Raw genomic sequence first — 24,049 nt, 5'->3', positions numbered from 1 at the left:
AAAATCACTTGAGTATGGGGAACTTTTACAGGGACAATGTTGACGTTGCCTCAAGAGAACGCAAGGAGTGGTTTTATGTTGACCTTGACGTGAGACATGGTTCTCTTTCCCTCTGTATGTGGGTGTGTGATGTCAGTTTAGTGTGTACTCACATTGTGCCAGGATGCCAGATAGAGCGCTCTTGAACTTGTCCTTGGCTTCCTCCATCTCCTTCTCGTGGGTGGCCTTTTGACACATCAGCTGGCGGATGTGGCTGTTGGATGACTGGATCATGGAATAGAAGTTGTTGGCGTTACGACGGTTCACCTCGCCGCGTTCCACCCACGTCAGCAGCACACGCACCGCCTCTGCAAACGCTGCCTCATCTGAGGAGAGGATAGGGTTATTAAAGTCAAACTTGAGGTTAGGGTCAGTAGCTAGATTTGTTAGGGGTCAAAAAAATATGTAATGTTAGGGTTAGTGGTAAGAATCCATTTGTGGTTTGAAACATAGAATTCAGAATTAGAACATGAATTTCTGCATTAAATAACAAATAATTCAGTAGGATGGTTTGAAAGTTATTCTGTCCTATGTATCAAGGCCTGATAGTGAACTGAGAAGAGAGGCGCCACAGAGAGAGCAGAGAAGCAGGAAGTCACAGTGTTTGCAGACCAAACCATTTCTGTGGAGACCTTGATGTGTCACAGTTCATTAGAGAAAAAAAAGTGTATTAATTCATCCCAAAGCTGATAGCAGGAGAGGAGAGGAACGGAGGGGAGAATAGGGAAGGAGCGGAGACAGGAGAGGAGAGGAACAGAGGGGAGAATAGGGAAGGAGCGGAGACAGGAGAGGAGAGGAACAGAGGGGAGAATAGGGAAGGAGGGGAGACAGGAGAGGAGAAAGAGTAGGAGAAAGAATAGTGATATCTTTAATGAAATCCCTCAAATTCATTCCAAATGGCACCACAGCTTCTGGCTTTTCTCCAGTACTCCTCTGAATGTGAACTAGAGGGCAGTGAATGAATGGAATAAATATAATGTTTCAAATGCCTTTGTATGAACAACAGTGGCTGTTTTGCATTATTCATTTTTGGGTCGTAGACTGATAAGGTGATGTCAAGAGACAAGAGTGTTATTGATTTTCATTGTTAATGACACTCAGTGGTGTAATGGAGGGTATACGCCGGAATACACCGTATACTCACTTTGTTTTCAGTGGGAATTGCATATACTCACATTTGAATCCCCACGATGAGTATCAAAGTAGCGTACTGGAGGTATATGCCGTATCATTTAATAAGGCTGATGGAACAGAACATAATGTTTAGCTTAAAATGTTGAGAAACTATTATTTCTTCACATTTTAAGCGCTGCAATGCGCACACAGCGGTAGGCCTACGCTCAAATGCTACAACATGGAAATCATGGGTTGTTAATATGACTAGGATAATGCTTTTGGCTGCTAGACAAAGAAAGTTTGAAAACCAATAGAACAGGAAAGCGCAAATGGGAAAGTCTTTATAAAATAATTGCCTCAGCGTTTCTATGGTGGGATTTTGGCTACAGGCTACTTTGAAGCAAGGTCAGACATTCCTCATAATATGAAGTAAAAAGTCCAGGTTTCAAACAATTAAGGAACAAGAAAAATATAGTGACGCCAATGACCGGCCTAACTGTCTTCTGGTAAATGGAAAGGCTTTCCCAAAACTGAAATGTTAACTAGCTAAAAATGAACCGCTACCTACCTGGCAGACTGATATCATGATTATTTGCGTCAATCCAGTGGGCATTTGTTTTTGCAAACGCTACAGAAACACTGCTAACCAAGCAACAGTGTTAGGTGCCTGCTCAGATGAATTGAAAATGATAATTTTCCCAGGCCTCAAGTGGTCTCCTGATGTGGTCTAAGCATGGTTGTGGGCTTAGAACATCCAATTGTTGTTTTTCTATGAATAAAGTGTGACTTGAGAGCGAAAACTAATTTGATTTGTTGAACATCTGAAACCTGTGAATGTCGTACTCAGTTGACAGTCTAGTAGGCCTACTTGCACAGTGCAGCTTGGGCTGGCCTGACTGTGAAAGACCAATATGGGATTGGTCATTTCATGTCATCGAGAGTGTACAGATGTAAGATCTTAATTTGATCACTCTTCTGTTTCTGCATATAGCCATTTCTCCAGGCACCACTAATGACACTGGTTGCTCATTACATTACATTTGGTTAGTGCTTATTGGTTTCCTAATAAATCCTCTAACTCGACACAATGAGGGGAAGAGAGGGTATGAGAGAAAATACAAATCACTCACTCGCTCGCTAACACACACATACTAACACAGATTGAGCAGCTGGAAGCCTTTTCAGTTGATTTAAGATGAAGCCCACAGAAGCCTCCCCCGCACACACGGACACCCATCACTGCTTTCGATATTGAATCACGGTGTCAGAAATGAATGTGTCATAACTAGAACTCGCTGAGGTGTTACTCTATATTATAGAATGATTTAGATTTCCAGGCCCTCGACAGTCACTAGGTATCAATACTAGTCAATCACTGACAATGACCAGGGCCCATAGATTATTCATAGTTGGACTGAATGAGTGTTTAACTGTGAAGCTGTGGCATCTGATGAACATAATTATCATCTTCAATGTCATACAATGCATCTACACATCTAGGGAGCTAAGAGCCTTATCAAAATAACACACTTTGACGAGGTCCCTAAGAGTCAATGCACAAAAACAGTAATAGCAGCGGGATGTGTTGAAGAGATGTGTAGATACTAGAGATCAACTGATTAATCGAAATGGACGGTTAATTAGCCAAGGTAAGTTGCTAGCTAGCATTAAACATAGGCGCGTAAACATTCATTCAAACAGCACTTTCATGCGTTTTGCCAGCAGCTCTTCATTGTGGGTCAAGCATGACTTCAATGTGGGTCAAGCATGACTTCAAGCCTATCAACTCCAGAGATGAGGCTGTTGTAACCGAAGTGAAATGGCTAGCTAGTTAGCGCGCGCTAATAGGGTTTCAAACGTCACTCGCTCTGAGCCTTCTAGTAGTTGTTCCCCTTGCTCTGCATGGGGTAACGCTGCTTCAATGGTAGCTGTTGTGTTGCTGGTTGGAGCCCAGGGAGGAGCGAGGAGAGGGACAGAAGCTATACTGTTACACTGGCAATACTAAGGTGCCTATAAGAACATCCAATAGTCAAAGGTTAATGAAATACAAATGGAATAGAGGGAAATCCTATGAAGTCCTATAATTCCTACAATAACTACAACCTAAAACTACTTACCTGGGAATATTGAAGACTCCTGTTAAAAGGAACCACCAGCTTTCACTTGTTCTCATGTTCTGAGCAAGGAGCGTAAATGTTAGCTTTCTTACATGGCACACATTGCACTTTTACTTTCTTCTCCAACACTTTGTTTTTGCATTATTTAAACCAAATTGAACATGTTTCAATATTTATTTGAGGCTAAATTGATTTTATTGATGTATTATATTAAGTTAAAATAAGTGTTCATTCAGTACTGTTGTAATTGTCATTATTACAAATAAAATAAAAATTAAATCGTCCGATTAATCGGTATCGGCTTTTTTGGTCCTCCAATAATCGGTATCGGCGCTGAAAAATCATCCAACTGCTGCATGGCTGTCACAAATGTTCATATCTAGCAGCTCAACTGAAAGTAGAGAAGCCACATTCATAACTTCCGCAGTTAGATGTTACTGCTTTCTCTGTGAAACAGTCAATGGAGAACATGTCAAGATGTTTGGGCTAAGACAGCAGCGAGGCTAACGGTTTTGCTAACCTCATCATTACCGGTTATCCACAAAACATGATGTTGACTTACTTTCCACTGGAATCCTCACATTCGGACATCTTTAAGTAGTACAAGTTGTGGGAGGGGATATTTTTGTACTACAGAAGATTACAGTAGCGGAGAAGCCTATATGCTTTCCTTTCGCCATCTTTAAGTCTATAAATACATACGCACAAACGCATGCATGCACACATCAATCAAACACATTAAAGGGATACTCTTCGATAAGTCGTGGGAGCCCCACCTTTAATCTTGTCTCCCAGCTGACTACACTCGTGGTCTGTGTAATGAACGATGAGTGGAGGAGAGGGGGGTCTGAAACGGTCCTCCTCCATCCTCCTGCGGTGCCTCTCCTCTCTGGCATACAGGCGCTGACGACACTCCCACTCATACAGGTCATCTCTGGCTTGGGCAAAATCCACATGGAGCCGCCCTGTGTCCTTTTTGTCTGTACTGGAGCCCAGACGCATACGGTAGCCTGGAGGGAGAGGGGGGAGCGAGAGCAAAGGGGGAGGGAGAAGGGGAGAGAGTTAGAACCAGGTGGTAACATCACTGGTGACATTTCACTCGGTTAATCGAACAGGTGCAGGGCAGTAGAATGCGGGAAATACACACACCACTTTCTGTCAGCCACCTGCATCTCTATCTTGATGCCTGACATCCTCTATTTGGGTTAAAATGATCTGTCCCTCCACCTGTCTCTCCATCCCTCTGAGGTTCTCTCCCTATTTTTAATCTGTTTCATCCTCTAATTGCTCCTCTAGTGACATGGTAGAAATTGCTAATTGCTCCTCTTTCCTTTTCCCTCCTTTCCTCCTCTCATTCTTCTTTCCTCTCTCTCTCTGCCACTCCTATCTGTTTCTCTTTCTCTCTTTCTGGTGTCTCTCCCGCTCGCTCATTCTGTTGCTCTCACTCTCTGTTTCTCTCTCTCCAGTCTCTGCCAAAAGGGAGAAATTAGCATGGGCTTCCAGTTTACTTCTGCCTCTCTGCGTTTTGTGGGGCTGTGATATATGTCCTTCAGTTTGCAGAGAGAGATTTAATACGCGGCTGGAGTCTAGTAGCTTTAGAAAAGAGAGATTTAAGATATGGCTGGAGTCTAGTAGCTTTATAAAAGAGAGAGATTTAAGATGTGGCTGGAGTCTAGTAGCTTTAGAAAAGAGAGCGATTTAAGATGTGGCTGGAGTCTAGTAGCTTTAGAAAAGAGAGTGATTTAAGATGTGGCTGGAGTCTAGTAGCTTTAGAAAAGAGAGAGATTTAAGATGTGGCTTGAGTCTAGTAGCTTTAGAAAAGAGAGAGATTTAAGATGTGGCTGGAATCTAGTAGCTGAAAAAAGGAGATAAGATAACAAAACACCCTCTGGTGTCACATGACTAATGAGACTGGTACTGGTGATTAATTTCCTCCATTCAGAACTCTATTTATTTAACTACACATCTGCTAATGTCACCTCAATAGTAAGGGTATCGAAGACATTTATTCCACTACACCTCTAGTTGTCTTCTCATTGACCTGCATAGTGATGGTCTGAGTCAAGAGAGGGAACATTTATTCCACAACACACCTAGTTGTTTTCTCATTGACCAGCATAGTTAAGGTCTGACTGGAAACAGGTTGCATTCATTTCATGATGTTTAATAGGAAACATAGGAAGCGTACCAGACAAGAAGAGGGCTCTGTCTACAGTGAACTCTTCAGTGAATCGGATGTGGCAGAAGTTCTTCTTGCTCTTGCGGATGGCGATGATGTCACCACACTGGCCAAACACCTCCACGATGAGTGCCTCGGTGGCATTCTCTGGCAGACCGCCCACAAACACCGTTTTACAACCTGGAGGGCGCTCCCTCATGGCCGGAGAGGGAAGGTCTGTAGATGAGAAGAGAGAGAGTCATCAAAACAGAGAACTAACTGTAAACTTGGAAACAAAGAATGATAATAAAGTATTAATTGGACCTGAGTTTTTTGAAATATTTATTTTATTTCATCTTTATTTTACCAGGTAGTACAGTTGAGAACAAGTTCTCATTTAAAACTGCGACCTGGCCAAGATAAAGCAAAGCATTGCGACATAAACAACACCGAGTTACACATGGGATAAACAAACGTACAGTCAATAACACAATAGAAAATCTGTATACATTATGTGCAAATGAAGGAAGGAGGTACGGCAATGAATAGGCCAATAGTGTTGAAGTAATTACAATTTAGCAATTTACACTGGAGTGATATATGTCCAGATGAGGATGTGCAAGTAGAAATGTGTGCAAAAGAGTAGAAAAACTAAAACAAATACGGGGATGAGGTAGGTAGTTGGTTGGATGGGCTATTTACAGATGGGCTGTGTACAGCTGCAGCTATCGGTAAGCTGCTCTGACAGCTGACGCTGAAAAGAAATCCCGCTACGCACCCCAACTAACCATCAAACAGGCAAAGCATCAATACAGCATCAATAAGATCAAATGCTACTACCCCGGCTCTGACGCTTGTCAAATGTGACAGGGCTTGTAAACTATCACAGATTACAAAGGGAAACCAAGTCACACACTGCCAGATGAGCTAAATACCTTCAATGCTCACTTCGAGGCAAGTAACACGCGTGAGAGCACCAGCTGTTCTGGGCGACTGTATGATCACGCTCTTCATAGCAGATATGAGTAAGACCTTTAAACAAGTTAGCATTCACAAGGCTGCAGGGCCAGACATACAGTGCCTTGCGAAAGTATTCGGCCCCCTTGAACTTTGCGACCTTTTGCCTCATTTCAGGCTTCAAACATAAAGATATAAAACTGTATTTTTTGTGAAGAATCAACAACAAGTGGGACACAATCATGAAGTGGAACGACATTTATTGGATATTTCAAACTTTTTTAACAAATCAAAAACTGAAAAATTGGGCGTGCAAAATTATTCAGCCCCCTTAAGTTAATACTTTGTAGCGCCACCTTTTGCTGCGATTTCAGCTGTAAGTCGCTTGGGGTATGTCTCTATCAGTTTTGCACATCGAGAGACAGACATTTTTTCCCATTCCTCCTTGCAAAACAGCTCGAGCTCAGTGAGGTTGGATGGAGAGCATTTGTGAACAGCAGTTTTCAGTTCTTTCCACAGATTCTCGATTGGATTCAGGTCTGGACTTTGACTTGGCCATTCTAACACCTGGATATGTTTATTTTTGAACCATTCCATTGAAGATTTTGCTTTATGTTTTGGATCATTGTCTTGTTGGAAGACAAATCTCCGTCCCAGTCTCAGGTCTTTTGCAGACTCCATCAGGTTTTCTTCCAGAATGGTCCTGTATTTGGCTCCATCCATATTCCCATCAATTTTAACCATCTTCCCTGTCCATGCTGAAGAAAAGCAGGCCCAAACCATGATGCTGCCACCACCATGTTTGACAGTGGGGATGGTGTGTTCATTGTGATGAGCTGTGTTGCTTTTACGCCAAACATAACGTTTTGCATTGTTGCCAAAAAGTTCAATTTTGGTTTCATCTGACCAGAGCACCTTCTTCCACATGTTTGGTGTGTCTCCCAGGTGGCTTGTGGCAATCTTTAAACAACAATTTTTATGGATATCTTTAAGAAATGGCTTTCTTCTTGCCACTCTTCCATAAAGGCCAGATTTGTGCAATATACGGCTGATTGTTGTCCTATGGACAGAGTCTCCCACCTCAGCTGTAGATCTCTGCAGTTCATCCAGAGTGATCATGGGCCTCTTGGCTGAAAGTTTAGAGGGACGGCCAGGTCTTGGTAGATTTGCAGTGGTCTGATACTCCTTCCATTTCATTATTATCGCTTGCACAGTGCTCCTTGGGATGTTTAAAGCCTGGGAAATCTTTTTGTATCCAAATCCGGCTTTAAACTTATTCACAACAGTATCTCGGACCTGCCTGGTGTGTTCCTTGTTCTTCATGATGCTCTCTGCGCTTTTAACGGACCTCTGAGACTATCACATTGCAGGTGCATTTATACGGAGACTTGATTACACACAGGTGGATTGTATTTATCATCATTAGTCATTTAGGTCAACATTGGATCATTCAGAGATCCTCACTGAACTTCTGGAGAGAGTTTGCTGCACTGAAAGTAAAGGGGCTGAATAATTTTGCACGCCCAATTTTTCAGTTTTTGATTTGTTAAAAAAGTTTGAAATATCCAATAAATGTCGTTCCACTTCATGATTGTGTCCCACTTGTTGTTGAGGCTTCACAAAAAAAAGACAGTTTTATATCTTTATGTTTGAAGCCTGAAATGTGGCAAAAGGTCGCAAAGTTCAAGGGGGCCAAATAGTTTCGCAAGGCACTGTATTCCCAGGATGCATACTCAGGGCATGCGCTGATCAGCTGGCAAGTGTCTTCACTGACATTTTCCACCTCTCCCTGACCCCGTCTGTAATAACTACATGTTTCAAGCAGACCACCAAGGTAACCTGTCGAAATGATGATCGCCACGTAGAACTCACATCTGTAGCCATGAAATGCTTTGAAAGGCTGGTCATTGCTCACATCAACACCATCATCCCAGACACCCTGGACCACCTCAACAGATCCACAGATGATGCAATCTCTAGTGCACTCCACACTGCCCTTTCCCACATGGACAAAAGGGACACCTACGTGAGAATGCTATTCATTGACTACAGCTTAGAGTTCAACACCATAGTACCCCGAAGCTCATCATTAAGCTAAGGTTCCTGGGACTTAATCTCTCCCTCTGCAACTGGATCCTGGACTACCTGACGGACTGCCCCCAGGCAGTGAGAGTAGGCAACAACACATCTGCAACACTGACCCTCAACATGGGGGCCCCTAAGGGGTGCATGCTTAATCCCCTCCTGTACTCCCTGTTCACCCATGACTGTGTGGCTGCACACGACTCCAACACCTACCACACAATGGTGGTAGGCATGATCACAGGTAGCAATGAAACAGCCTTTACGGAGTTGTGGTGCAAGGACAACAACCTCTTACTCAACATCAGTAAGACAAAGGAGCTGATCGTGGACTACAAGGAACGGAGAGTCGAGCACAACCCCCATTTACATCGATGGGGCTATAGTGGAGCGGGTCGAGAGCTTCAAGTTCCTCGATGGCCACGTCATTATCATGGTCCAAACACACCAACACAGTTGTGATGAGGGCATAACAATGCCTCTGAAAATATGTGGTACGGGACCTCAGATCCTCAAAAAGTAATACAGCTGCACCATCGAGAGCATCTTGACAGGCTTCATCACCGCTTGGTATGGTAAATGCTTGGCATCCGACTGCAAGGTAGTGCGTACTGCCCAGTACATCACTGGGGCCGAGCTTCCTGCCATTCTGGACCTTTATACCTATCGATGTCAGAGAAAGGCCAACAAATTTGTCAAAGACTCCAGCCACAGACTGTTCTCTCTGCTACCGCACGGTAAGCGATACCAACACACCAAGTTTGGAACCAACAGGACCCTGAACAGCTTCTACACCAAAGTCATAAGACTTCAAAACAAGACTACTAAATAGCAAATCAAATTGCTACCTGCATTGATCCTTTTTGGGGATTCTACTCACACATACTTACATCACAAAACACACACTAAATATGCCAACACACAAATGCATAATGACGCCGCACACACACTGCTGCTAGTCACTATACCCCTATCTATACAGTTGTAGTCAGAAGTTTACATACACCTTAGACAAATACATTTAAACTCAGATTTTCACAATTCCTGACATTTAATCCCAGTAAAAATTCCCTGTTTTAGATCAGTTAGGATCACCACTTCATTTCAAGAATGTGAAATGTCAGAATAATAGTAGAGAGAATGATTTATTTCAGCTTTAATTTCTTTCATCACATTTCTAGTGGGTCAGAAGTTTACATACACTCAATTTTATTTGGTAGCATTGCCTTTAAATTGTTTCACTTGGGTCAAACGTTTCGGGTAGCCTTCCACAAGCTTCCCACAATAAGTTGGGTGAATTCTGGCCCAGTCCTCCTGACAGAGCTGGTGTAACTGAGTCAGGTTTGTAGGCCTCCCTGCTCACACACACTTTTTCAGTTCTGCCCACAAATTTTCTACACGATTGAGGTTAGGACTTTGTAATGGCCACTCCAATACCTTGACTTTGTTTGCCATTTTCCCACAACTTTAGAAGTCAGCTTGGGGTCATTGTCCATTTGGAAGACCCATTTGTGACCAAACTTTAACTTCCTGACTGATGTCTTGAGATGTTGCTTCAATTACATTGATATAATTTCCCCCCCTCATGAAGCCATCTATTTTGTGAAGTGCACCAGTCCCTCCTGTAGCAAAGCACCCCCACAACATGATGCTGCCACCCCCGTGCCTCACGGTTGGGATGGTGTTCTTCAGCCTGCAAAGCTTGCCCCATTTTCCTCCAAACATAACAATGGTCATCATGGCCAAACAGTCCTATTTTTGTTTCATCAGACTAGAGGACATTTCTTCAAAAAGTACAATCTTTGTCCCCATGTGCAGTTGCAAACCATAGTCTGGCTTTTTTATGGCGGTTTTGGAGAAGTGTCTTCTTCCTTGCTGAGCGGCCTTTCAGGTTATGTCGATATAGGACTTGTTTTACTGTGGATATAGATTATTTTGTACCTGTTTCCTCCAGCATCTTAACAAGGTCCTTTGCTGTTGTTCTGGGGTTGATTTGCACTTTTCACACCAAAGTACATTCATCTCTAGGAAACAGAATGCGTCTCCTTCCTGAGCGATATGACGGTTGTGTGGTCCCATGGTGTTCATACTTGTGTACTATTGTTTGTACAGATGAACGTGGCACCTTCAGACATTTGGAAATTGCTCCCAAGGATGAACCAGACTTGTGGAGGTCTACCATTTTTTTCTGAGGTTTTGGCTGATTTTCTTTTGATTTTCCCATGATGTCAAGCAAAGAGGCACTGAGTTTGAAGGTAGGCCTTGAAATACATCCACAGGTACACCTCCAATTGACTCAAATGATGTCAATTAGCCTATCAGAAGCTTCTAAAGCCATGACATCATTTTATGGAATTTTCCAAGCTGTTTATTAAAGGCACAGTCAACTTAGTGTATTAATACTTCTGACCCACTGGAATTGTGATACAGTGAATGATAAGTGAACTAATCTGTCTGAAAAACAATTGTTGGAAAAATGACTTGTGTCATGCACAGAGTAGATGTCCTAACTGACTTGCCAAAACTATAGTTTGTTAACAAGAAATTTGTGGAGTGGTTGAAAACCCAGTTTTAATGACTCCAACCTAAGTGTATGTAAACTTCCGACTTCAACTGTATATAAAATTAAACTGCTCCACGAAAATGTGCATATGACTACCGTAACTGGCACACAGATCGGTATAAATGGTAAAATAAATTGGCATTCCACTTTAGAAAGGTTGCCAACTCCTCCTGTAGCCTATTACCGGCAACTTCAGGAGAGTAATGGCAAAAATGGTGGGGTCAGGCTAAGGTTTTTTTCTTCCTCTAGATCTCTGGTTCCCTCTTGAGTTATTTGTGTCTTATTTCATCAAACAGTAAGTGTAAAGCATCAGACAAGTTCAATGCATATTGTTGATTTTATAAAACACATGGTGTGTCTATATACAGGTATATACGACTTTCAGTCGACCAAGATTTGTTTTATTCGGAGACAGCCCTAGTCTGTCTCTACAAGGTGTGCGTGTACCCATGAAACATTCTTCTTGGAGTTTAAAAGCTGTCAGATTGAAAAGTGGAGTCGATATGGCCCTCCAGAGCTTACATGGGTCAGTTCAGGTAACTGGGAAACATTGAAATCATTTAATTTTTTCTTCATTTTAGACCAGACCGCTGGAGTCTAATGGCATTTACAATGCATGAGGGGAAAAGATCATGTTTATGGTTGCATAAATGAACTGTGAGGAGAGATGAACCCTGAGGTGGCCTCAGTCATAGTCAGCACTCAGGTAATAGAGAAGGTACATGGTAAGAAAAAGGACAAAAAGTCAGCAAAAAAGGAAACGTCTTCTCGCTGTCAACTGTGTTTATTTTCAGCAAACTTAACATTTGTAAATATTTGTATGAACATAACAAGATTCAACGGTTGAGACATAAACTGAACAAGTTCCACAGACACTGTGACTAACAGAAATGGAATAATGTGTCCCTGAACAAAGGGGGATAAAAATCAAAAGTAACAGTCAGTATCTGGTGTGGCCACCAGCTGCATTAAGTACTGCAGTGCATCCCCTACTCATGGACTGCACCAGATTTGCCAGTTCTTGCTTTGAGATGTTACCCCAGTCTTCCACCAAGGCACGTGAAAGTTCCCGGACATTTCTGGAGGGAAAGGCTCTAGCCCTCACCCTCCGATCCAATAGGTCCCAGACGTGCTCAATGGGATTGAGATCCGGGCTCTTCGCTGGCCATGGCAGAACACTGACATTCCTGTCTTGCATGAAATCACGCACAGAACGAGCAGTATGGCTGGTGGCATTGTCATGCTGGAGGGTCATGTCAGGATGAGCCTGCAGGAAGGGTACCACATGAGGGAGGAGGATGTCTTCCCTATAACGCATATCGTTGAGATTGCCTGCAATGACAACAAGCTCAGTCCGATGATGCTGTGACACACCGCCCCAGACCATGACGGACCCTCCACCTCCAAATCGATCCCGCTTCAGAGTACAGGCCTTGATGTAACGCTCATTCCTTCGATGATAATCGGAACTCGACTTGTCAGTGAAGAGCACTTTTTGCCAGTCCTGTCTGGTCCAGCGACAGTGGGTTTCTGACAATTGGTGACGTTGTTGCCAGTGATGTCTGGTGAGGACCTGCCTTACAACAGGCCTACAAGCCCTCAGTCCAGCCTCTCTCAGCCTATTGTGGACAGTCTGAGCACTGATGGAGGGATTGTGCGTTCCTGGTGTAACTCTGGCAGTTGTTGTTGCCATACTGTACCTGTCACAAATGTGTGACGTATGGATGTACCGATCCTGTGCAGGTGTTGTTACACGTGGTCTGCCACTCTGAGAACGATCAGCTGTCTGTCCTGTCTCCCTGTAGCGCTGTCTTAGGCGTCTCACAGTACGGACATTGCAATTTATTGCCCTGGCCACATCTGTAGTCCTTATGCCTCTTTGCAGCATGCATAAAGTACGTTCACGCAGATGAGCAGGGACCATGGGCACTTTTCTTTTGGTGTTTTTTAGAGTCAGTAGAAAGGCCTCTTTAGTGTCCAAAGTTTTCATAACTGTGACCTTAATTGCCAACCATCTGTAAGCGGTCTTAACAGCCGTTCCACAGGTGCATGTTCATTAATTGTTTATGATTCATTGAACAAGCATGGGAAATAGTGTTTAAACCCTTTACTATGAAGATGGTTTCTCACCCTGAAAGTAGTCTATGGGCCAGGAGAAACTGGAATGCATGGTTCAGTTTTCTTTAAACAGCCATTACAAACTTCAGCTAATTTTAGCCGCCACTAGCTAAAAACCCATGGAAGTGATAGGGGCAACTGTGCAATTTGTAAAGTTAATTATTTGGTTTGATATTATCTAAAGGTGATTTGGCCATAATAAAATGAACAGCGCTTGGTTGTCCCAATCACTTCCATAGATTTGTAGGGTGTTGCGGCTAAAGTTAAAAAGAGGGAAATGGACTTACGTGGGTTGGGGGGGAAGAGGGTGCAGCTTTGGCAGTGGATGATCTCCTTGACGATGGGCAGATCTTGGGGAAGGGGGGGCGGGGGTACGTAACCAAGGCCAGGCATCATGGGGTTCATGGGAGCGATGCCCGTCATCATGCCAAGGCTTGAGTCGAAATCTGAAGGAGATGCACACACACATGAAAATCTCAATGTGGGATGAACCTGTGGAAATGTGTGTTTTTCTATGTGTGTTATTCCATTCTCATGTTTCATGTGACATTATACATTTCTCCTTGAGCACTTTGTGGAGGTTCTGTCAACACTGGTGAAACACAAACAGTTTATAAATAACTGCATCCATGCTCTCATGAATAAAAGAACATTCAGACATCCTGCACATTTAAAGTGGAGCTACGGCTACATGAGATTCTACTGACTCTCTTCTCTGTTGCTGATTGGCTGACCTTTAATGTTCTATCTGTAGAGAGAGCGAGATGGATCGAAGAACCAGCCTTCCTTCACAGGTAGGGGACTATTGATTTAGACTGCAACTGGATACACTCTGCACGCACAGACACACTAGCTATGTATCTGCAGAGGGTTTTAGTGTGTGTGTGTGTGTGTGTGTGTGTGTGTGTGTGTGTGTGTGTGTGTGTGTGTGTGTGTGTGTGTGTGTGTGTGTGTGTGTGTGTGTGTGTGTGTGTGTGTGTGTGTGTGTGTGTGTGTGTGTGTGTGATGGACCACAATGTGAAGCCTGACTGTGACAAAACTGAAAAGAGTATAACAAAGTACCACTTTTTAACCTCTATGTAAATTATGTTTAAATCCCACTTTGTGAGAGAGACAAGGACGCTTTTCAATAATTTTAGCTTTTTGTGTGTGAGTGAGGAAGGTATAAATGAGGATGAAGGATGAGTGAGGGGGTCACAAGCCAGACATGTAGCTGGACCAATCAGAGGAGAAGACAGTAACCGGAAGTCTAGGTCTGCATAATCCCTCTCTGTGGCCGTTATTGATGACCTCATATCTTATATTCATGCCCGGGTGATGACTTTCCCCAGACCAGCGACGCAGAGGAGAGGTGAAGTGATGTCAGGAGTAGGAATAGAGGAGGGAGCGGTACAGCAGACTCTGTGTCTGCTGAATACCAAGGCCAGTCTCAGTAGCAGCTCTGGTCTCCGGGCTGGCTGAGGCCCAGAGAGGAGCTCTCTGGTGGGTCTCAGAGAGAAGTGGAAGTGGTCCTTTTCTGAATGATGCAGTGAGGCCCACTGCAGAGCTCTGTCATGGGCCGTACTGTGGCAGGTGTGAGCTAATTCATAACTGCCCCTTAGTACCCTGACACTGAGGAAATGGGAACAGTGCTGAAGAAAACACTCCTAGCTGGCACACTCATACACCCATTCTGAGCACAGAGAAGACAAAACTGTTTCCATTTCGCTGCTGCCTTCTCCTTATTCCTTCCAGTGTGTGCGTGCGTGCGTGCGTGCGGTGTGTGTGTGTGTGTGTCCAATTCCATTGAGAGCCAGAGGACAGAGGCATGCAGTAGAGCTGTTCCTCTCAGGGATATTCAGCTACAGTAGCTACAGTAGGATTCTCTGTACAGACAGAACAATGGAGACTCAACCCCCGGATTCAAGTTTCACATCTTTCAACATCTTCGGTTGAAAACACCCACACACTAACAAAAACACTATCGTCAGTGTGAAACAGGCCTCTTTCAGTCAGAGGTAAAACTCTGTAGAGAGCAGGGATCTCCTCTTGAACAGAAACATCAGTGGAGAACTTTATTCTCTCCACCCACACAAGGTCTCTCTCGCCATCTCTTCCCTCTCCCTCCATCTTTATGTCTCTTCATCTCTCCTCTTCCCTCTCTTTCACGCAAGCACGGTCGCCAACACACACATCCTTCCATGTTAAACAATCGACTTCCAAGAGGTTTGTTCAGGTCATTAGATTTTAATCAAAAGTCCAGCCAGAAGAAAAAATGTGGCATTTGACTCGAGATACCTCCTGGCCATCCAACACATCACATTAGTCCTCCCTTTATCCTCCTCCTGTCCCCCCTTCCTCCCCCTATTTTACAGGGTAAACCACCCCTCCAGCAGAGTAGGTACTGGGTGGAGGGAGGAAGGAATGCAATGCTGGGTAATAGTTTCTGATGAGGAGAGCAGGTCGGAGCACCTAGAACACGAACAGAGGCTCCAGTCTCAATGTGCTGCCAGACATCATCTCTACTTAACATAATGTTTCTCTTTAAATCACTATCAGAGATGCTCTTTTAATCTCCTCCACACTTTTGAAACAGATATCCCTCTATCTTCATCTCTGCCAGAGATCTGACTCTCTCTTAGTCCTCTCCAGCCTGAATGTGCAGCATACTTCTGTACCTCTGTCAGAAAACTAGCCTACTTCTCTCAGCCTATGAATGTGCAGCTACAGATCTCACTCTCTGTGTCTCTATCAATCCTCGTTCTGCCAACAGCACTGGCTGCACACCTTGGAACCACTTACAGCTCCTGATCACTAAGTCAGCAGTTACGGAGACACAGAGGGCCAAGAGTCAAATGCAATTGGAAGGGTTTTCTTTTTCTTAGTTATTTATTCAGGTAAATAAATGTTTAAGCCAGGAACATGAGAAGCTCCTTATATCCACTGCTTCTACTAGTATAATATGAATAGCTCATATATATTATCAGATACAAACCTATGAGACCAAAACATTTGCTTGCTAATTTCACTGCCTGCTGCTTCTATTAGTTAGTATATTGTATAAATAGTTAAAAAGGGGATGACAGTAAGACTATACACCCAGTGTGTGTGTGTGTGTGTGTTAGAAGGGGGCAGTGACTGTTGAGGATATAACAGAACTGTATGAGTCCCCAGGGAACCCTCCCTAGAGCCTGTTTATGTGTTCAGAGGGGTGTGTTTGTCAGGCGAAATCAATTCAGAGAAGAGTGTGTGGGTGTGTATGAGTGTGTGTGTTGCAGACTAAATGCTTCCCTGTGGGTATTTAACATGCATCAGGCTTGACAACTAGCTTGGTCTGTCCACACATCTTCCTCATACACAGCAGTATGTCTGGAGAACTCACAACTCTAATCAAAATCCAAACAAACAAATCAATGACATCATCGCTGTGAATATAGAACATCAAGTCTTATATTGCAGCGATTCTGCAGTTGGAAAGATAACAAGTCCTTTGAGTGGGGACTCTACGGAAGCTTGGTCCCTATAAGCCAGCATGCTCTCTCCTGTAAGGACTAGAAGAGACACAAAGTAGGCACAAAGTAGTCTGTCCCCGCAACGTACCATGCCCCCATAGTGGAGTCTCTACAGTAGCCTGTCCCCGCAACGTACCATGCCCCCATAGTGGAGCCTCTACAGTAGCCTGTCCCCGCAACGTACCATGCCCCCATAGTGGAGCCTCTACAGTAGCCTGTCCCCGCAACGTACCATGCCCCCATAGTGGAGTCTCTACAGTAGCCTGTCCCCGCAACGTACCATGTCCCCATAGTGGAGTCTCTACAGTAGCCTGTCCCCGCAACGTACCATGCCCCCATAGTGGAATTTCTATAGTAGCCTGTCCCCGCAACGTACCATGCCCCATAGTGGAGTCTCTACAGTAGCCTGTCCCCGCAACGTAACATGCCCCCATAGTGGAGTTTCTACAGTAGCCTATCCCCGCAACGTACCATGCCCCCATAGTGGAGTCTCTACAGTGCCCCGGCCTCATAAAACAACATATCCTCACAGCGGAACCTCTTCAGTACCACGTCCGTCCCCGCACAGCATTTTATTTCTGTAAGTTGAGTGAGCCTGATCTTCCAGTAGCTATACTGGTAACAAAAACATAAACACAACATACAACAATTTCAAAGAGTTACAATTCATATAAAGAAATCAGTCAATTTAAATAAATTCATCAGGCCCTAATCTATGGATTTCAGATGACTGGGCAGGGGCGCAGGCCCACCCACTTGGGAGCCAGGTCCAGCCAATCAGAATTAATTTTTCCCCCCACAAAGGGGCTTTATAACAGACATAAATATTTCTGAGCACGCCACTCCTCATCCGATCCTGCTGGTGAAGAAGCTGGATGTGGAGGTCCTGGGCTGACTTGGTTACGCGTGGTCTGCGGTTGTGAGGCCGGTTGGATGTACTGCCGAATTCTCTAAAAATGACGTTGGAGCCGGCTTATGGTAGATAAATTAACTTTCAATTATCTGACAACAGCTCTGTTGGACATGTCTACAGTCAGCATGTAAATTGCAAATTCACACAAAACTTGAGACATCTGTGTCATTGTGTTGTATGAGATAACTGCACAATTAGGGACTAACAGGGATGTAAACAAATTTGGGCACACAATTTCAGAGAAATACAATTTTTGTACATATGGAAACTTTCTGCCATCTTTTATTTCACTTTACATGTTGAATTTATATTTTTGTTCAGTATACTTGGCTCTAGAAAGACTGATGATGCAGGTCAGAGGTTTCTGTCAGTCTGTCTGGTGACTGTATTACATCCAGTCAGAGGTTTCTGTCAGTCTGTCTGGATGGTGATGTATTACGTCCAGTCAGAGGTTCCTGTCAGTCTGTCTGGATGGTGATGTATTACATCCAGTCAGAGGTTCCTGTCAGTCTGTCTGGATGGTGATGTACTACACCCAGTAAGAGGTTTCTGTCAGTCTGTCTAGATGGTGATGTATTACATCCAGTCAGAGGTTTCTGTCAGTCTGTCTGGATGGTGATGTATTACATCCAGTCAGAGGTTTCTGTCAGTCTGTCTGGATGGTGATGTATTACATCCAGTCAGGGGTTTCTGTCAGTCTGTCTGGATGGTGATGTATTACTTCCAGGTCAGAGGTTACTGTCAGACTGTCTAGATGGTGATGTATTACATCCAGTCAGAGGTTTCTGTCAGTCTGTCTGGTGACTGTATGACATCCAGTCAGAGGTTCCTGTCAGTCTGTCTGGTGACTGTATTACATCCAGTCAGAGGTTCCTGTCAGTCTGTCTGGATGGTGATGTATTACATCCAGGTCAGAGGTTTCTGACAGTCTGTCTGGTGACTGTATTACATCCAGTCAGAGGTTTCTATCAGTCTGTCTGGATGGCGATGTATTACGTCAAGTCAGAGGTTTCTGTTAGTCTGTCTGGATGGTGATGTATTATGTCCAGTCAGAGGTTCCTGTCAGTCTGTCTGGATGGTGATGTATTACATCCAGTCAGAGGTTCCTGTCAGTATGTCTGGATGGTGATGTATTACACCCAGTAAGATGTTTCTGTCAGTCTGTCTGGATGGTGATGTATTACATCCAGTCAGAGGTTTCTGTCAGTCTGTCTGGGTGGTGTCTGTATTACATCCAGTCAGAGGTTCCTGTCAGTCTGTCTGATGACTGTATTACATCCAGTCAGAGGTTCCTGTCAGTCTGTCTGGATGGTGATGTATTACGTCCAGTCAGAGGTTCCTGTCAGTCTGTCTGGATGGTGATGTATTACACCCAGTCAGAGGTTTCTGTCAGTCTGTCTGGATGGTGATGTATTTCATCCAGTCAGAGGTTCCTGTCAGTCTGTCTGGGTGGTGTCTGTATTACATCCAGTCAGAGGTTCCTGTCAGTCTGTCTGGTGACTGTATTATGTCCAGTTAGAGGTTCCTGTCAGTCTGTCTGGATGGTGATGTATTACATCCAGTCAGAGGTTCCTGTCAGTCTGTCTGGATGGTGATGTATTACACCCAGTAAGATGTTTCTGTCAGTCTGTCTAGATGGTGATATATTACATCCAGTCAGAGGTTTCTGTCAGTCTGTCTGGATGGTGATGTATTACATCCAGTCAGAGGTTTCTGTCAGTCTGTCTGGATGGTGATGTATTACATCCAGTCAGAGGTTTCTGTTAGTCTGTCTGGAAGGTGATGTATTACTTCCAGTCAGAGGTTTCTGTCAGTCTGTCTAGATGGTGATGTATTACATCCAGTCAGAGGTTCCTGTCAGTCTTTCTGGATGGTGATGTATTACATCCAGGTCAGAGGTTTCTGTCAGTCTGTCTAGATGGTGATGTATTACATCCAGTCAGAGGTTCCTGTCAGTCTGTCTGGATGGTGATGTATTACATCCAGTCAGAGGTTTCTGTCAGTCTGTCTGGTGACTGTATTACATCCAGTCAAAGGTTCCTGTCAGTCTGTCTGGTGACTGTATTACATCCAGTCAGAGGTTCCTGTCAGTTTGTCTGGATGGTGATGTATTACATCCAGGTCAGAGGTTTCTGTCAGTCTGTCTGGTGACTGTATTACATCCAGTCAGAGGTTTCTGTCAGTCTGTCTGGATGGCGATGTATTACGTCCAGTCAGAGGTTCCTGTCAGTCTGTCTGGATGGTGATGTATTATGTCCAGTCAGAGGTTCCTGTCAGTCTGTCTGGATGGTGATGTACTACACCCAGTAAGAGGTTTCTGTCAGTCTGTCTAGATGGTGATGTATTACATCCAGTCAGAGGTTTCTGTCAGTCTGTCTGGATGGTGATGTATTACATCCAGTCAGAGGTTTCTGTCAGTCTGTCTGGATGGTGATGTATTACATCCAGTCAGGGGTTTCTGTCAGTCTGTCTGGATGGTGATGTATTACTTCCAGGTCAGAGGTTACTGTCAGACTGTCTAGATGGTGATGTATTACATCCAGTCAGAGGTTTCTGTCAGTCTGTCTGGTGACTGTATGACATCCAGTCAGAGGTTCCTGTCAGTCTGTCTGGTGACTGTATTACATCCAGTCAGAGGTTCCTGTCAGTCTGTCTGGATGGTGATGTATTACATCCAGGTCAGAGGTTTCTGACAGTCTGTCTGGTGACTGTATTACATCCAGTCAGAGGTTTCTATCAGTCTGTCTGGATGGCGATGTATTACGTCAAGTCAGAGGTTTCTGTTAGTCTGTCTGGATGGTGATGTATTATGTCCAGTCAGAGGTTCCTGTCAGTCTGTCTGGATGGTGATGTATTACATCCAGTCAGAGGTTCCTGTCAGTATGTCTGGATGGTGATGTATTACACCCAGTAAGATGTTTCTGTCAGTCTGTCTGGATGGTGATGTATTACATCCAGTCAGAGGTTCCTGTCAGTCTGTCTGATGACTGTATTACATCCAGTCAGAGGTTCCTGTCAGTCTGTCTGGATGGTGATGTATTACGTCCAGTCAGAGGTTCCTGTCAGTCTGTCTGGATGGTGATGTATTACACCCAGTCAGAGGTTTCTGTCAGTCTGTCTGGATGGTGATGTATTTCATCCAGTCAGAGGTTCCTGTCAGTCTGTCTGGGTGGTGTCTGTATTACATCCAGTCAGAGGTTCCTGTCAGTCTGTCTGGTGACTGTATTACATCCAGTCAGAGGTTTCCTGTCAGTCTGTCTGGGTGGTGACTGTATTATGTCCAGTTAGAGGTTCCTGTCAGTCTGTCTGGATGGTGATGTATTACATCCAGTCAGAGGTTCCTGTCAGTCTGTCTGGATGGTGATGTATTACACCCAGTAAGATGTTTCTGTCAGTCTGTCTAGATGGTGATATATTACATCCAGTCAGAGGTTTCTGTCAGTCTGTCTGGATGGTGATGTATTACATCCAGTCAGAGGTTTCTGTCAGTCTGTCTGGATGGTGATGTATTACATCCAGTCAGAGGTTTCTGTTAGTCTGTCTGGAAGGTGATGTATTACTTCCAGTCAGAGGTTTCTGTCAGTCTGTCTAGATGGTGATGTATTACATCCAGTCAGAGGTTCCTGTCAGTCTTTCTGGATGGTGATGTATTACATCCAGGTCAGAGGTTTCTGTCAGTCTGTCTAGATGGTGATGTATTACATCCAGTCAGAGGTTCCTGTCAGTCTGTCTGGATGGTGATGTATTACATCCAGTCAGAGGTTTCTGTCAGTCTGTCTGGTGACTGTATTACATCCAGTCAAAGGTTCCTGTCAGTCTGTCTGGTGACTGTATTACATCCAGTCAGAGGTTCCTGTCAGTTTGTCTGGATGGTGATGTATTACATCCAGGTCAGAGGTTTCTGTCAGTCTGTCTGGTGACTGTATTACATCCAGTCAGAGGTTTCTGTCAGTCTGTCTGTATGGCGATGTATTACGTCCAGTCAGAGGTTCCTGTCAGTCTGTCTGGATGGTGATGTATTACGTCCAGTCAGAGGTTCCTGTCAGTCTGTCTGGATGGTGATGTATTTCATCCAGTCAGAGGTTCCTGTCAGTCTGTCTGGGTGGTGTCTGTATTACATCCAGTCAGAGGTTCCTGTCAGTCTGTCTGGATGGTGATGTATTACATCCAGTCAGAGGTTTCTGTTAGTCTGTCTGGAAGGTGATGTATTACTTCCAGTCAGAGGTTTCTGTCAGTCTGTCTAGATGGTGATGTATTACATCCAGTCAGAGGTTCCTGTCAGTCTTTCTGGATGGTGATGTATTACATCCAGGTCAGAGGTTTCTGTCAGTCTGTCTAGATGGTGATGTATTACATCCAGTCAGAGGTTCCTGTCAGTCTGTCTGGATGGTGATGTATTACATCCAGTCAGAGGTTTCTGTCAGTCTGTCTGGTGACTGTATTACATCCAGTCAAAGGTTCCTGTCAGTCTGTCTGGTGACTGTATTACATCCAGTCAGAGGTTCCTGTCAGTCTGTCTGGATGGTGATGTATTACATCCAGGTCAGAGGTTTCTGTCAGTCTGTCTGGTGACTGTATTACATCCAGTCAGAGGTTTCTGTCAGTCTGTCTGGATGGCGATGTATTACGTCCAGTCAGAGGTTCCTGTCAGTCTGTCTGTCTGGTGACTGTATTACATCCAGGTCAGATGTTTCTGTCAGTCTGTCTGGATGGTGATGTATTACATCCAGTCAGAGGTTTCTGTCAGTCTGTCTGGATGGTGACTGTATTACATCCAGTCAGAGGTTTCTGTCAGTCTGTCTGGATGGTGATGTATTACATCCAGTCAGAGGTTTCTGTCATTCTGTCTGGATGGTGATGTATTACATCCAGTCAGAGGTTTCTGTCAGTCTGTCTAGATGGTGATGTATTACATCCAGTCAGAGGTTCCTGTCAGTCTGTCTGGATGGTGATGTATTACATCCAGTCAGATGTTTCTGTCAGTCTGTCTGGATGGTGATGTATTACATCCAGTCAGAGGTTCCTGTCATTCTGTCTGGATGGCGATGTATTACATCCAGGTCAGAGGTTTCTGTCAGTCTGTCTGGTGACTGTATTACATCCAGTCAGAGGTTTCTGTCAGTCTGTCTGGATGGCGATGTATTACGTCCAGTCAGAGGTTCCTGTCAGTCTGTCTGGATGGTGATGTATTACACCCAGTCAGAGGTTTCTGTCAGTCTGTCTGGATGGTGATGTATTTCATCCAGCCAGAGGTTCCTGTCAGTCTGTCTGGGTGGTGATGTATTACATCCTGTCAGAGGTTCCTGTCAGTCTGTCTGGTGACTGTATTACATCCAGGTCAGATGTTTCTGTCAGTCTGTCTGGATGGTGATGTATTACATCCAGTCAGAGGTTTCTGTCAGTCTGTCTGGATGGTGACTGTATTACATCCAGTCAGAGGTTTCTGTCAGTCTGTCTGGATGGTGATGTATTACATCCAGTCAGAGGTTTCTGTCATTCTGTCTGGATGGTGATGTATTACATCCAGTCAGAGGTTTCTGTCAGTCTGTCTAGATGGTGATGTATTACATCCAGTCAGAGGTTCCTGTCAGTCTGTCTGGATGGTGATGTATTACATCCAGTCAGATGTTTCTGTCAGTCTGTCTGGATGGTGATGTATTACATCCAGTCAGAGGTTCCTGTCATTCTGTCTGGATGGCGATGTATTACATCCAGGTCAGAGGTTCCTGTCAGTCTGTCTAGATGGTGATGTATTACATCCAGTCAGAGGTTTCTGTCAGTCTGTCTGGATGGTGATGTATTACATCCAGTCAGAGGTTCCTGTCAGTCTGTCTGGTGACTGTATTACATCCATTCAGAGGCTCCAGTCAGTCTGTCTGGATGGTGATGTATTACATCCAGGTCAGAGGTTTCTGTCAGTCTGTCTGGATGGCGATGTATTACGTCCAGTCAGAGGTTCCTGTCAGTCTGTCTGGATGGTGATGTATTACGTCCAGTCAGAGGTTCCTGTCAGTCTGTCTGGATGGTGATGTATTACACCCAGTCAGAGGTTTCTGTCAGTCTGTCTGGATGGTGATGTATTTCATCCATTCAGAGGTTCCTGTCAGTCTGTCTGGGTCGTGTCTGTATTACATCCTGTCAGAGGTTTCTGTCAGTCTGTCTGGATGGTGATGTATTACATCCAGTCAGAGGTTTCTGTCAGTCTGTCTGGATGGTGATGTATTACTTACAGGTCAGAGGTTTCTGTCAGTCTGTCTAGATGGTGATGTATTACATCCAGTCAGAGGTTTCTGTCAGTCTGTCTGGATGGTGATGTATTACATCCAGTCAGAGGTTCCTGTCAGTCTGTCTGGTGACTGTATTTCATCCAGTCAGAGGTTCCTGTCAGTCTGTCTGGATGGTGATGTATTACATCCAGGTCAGAGGTTTCTGTCAGTCTGTCTAGATGGTGATGTATTACATCCAGTCAGAGGTTTCTGTCAGTCTGTCTGGATG

The 24,049-nt window shown here is 44.3% G+C and overlaps 1 protein-coding gene across 1 annotated transcript in view; it reads right to left on the bottom strand.

Moving 5' to 3' along the window:
• Positions 1-24,049, bottom strand: part of LOC135545982 (ecto-NOX disulfide-thiol exchanger 2-like) — a 289,160-nt gene that overhangs the window by 51,117 nt on the left and 213,994 nt on the right. Inside the window, exons 4-7 of the mRNA XM_064974014.1 lie at positions 13,438-13,596; positions 5,461-5,667; positions 4,049-4,282; positions 153-365 (exon numbers count right to left, since the gene is read on the bottom strand). Of these exons, the coding sequence (XP_064830086.1) occupies positions 153-365; positions 4,049-4,282; positions 5,461-5,667; positions 13,438-13,596 (813 nt within the window). The remainder of the gene's footprint in view (positions 1-152; positions 366-4,048; positions 4,283-5,460; positions 5,668-13,437; positions 13,597-24,049) is intronic.

The sequence above is a fragment of the Oncorhynchus masou genome, chromosome 9 (assembly GCF_036934945.1).
Source record: "Oncorhynchus masou masou isolate Uvic2021 chromosome 9, UVic_Omas_1.1, whole genome shotgun sequence".
NCBI classification, from domain to species: Eukaryota; Metazoa; Chordata; class Actinopteri; order Salmoniformes; family Salmonidae; genus Oncorhynchus; species Oncorhynchus masou.
The sequence above is the reverse complement of the archived record's forward strand: the minus strand, read 5'-3'. Positions and strand labels throughout refer to the sequence as shown.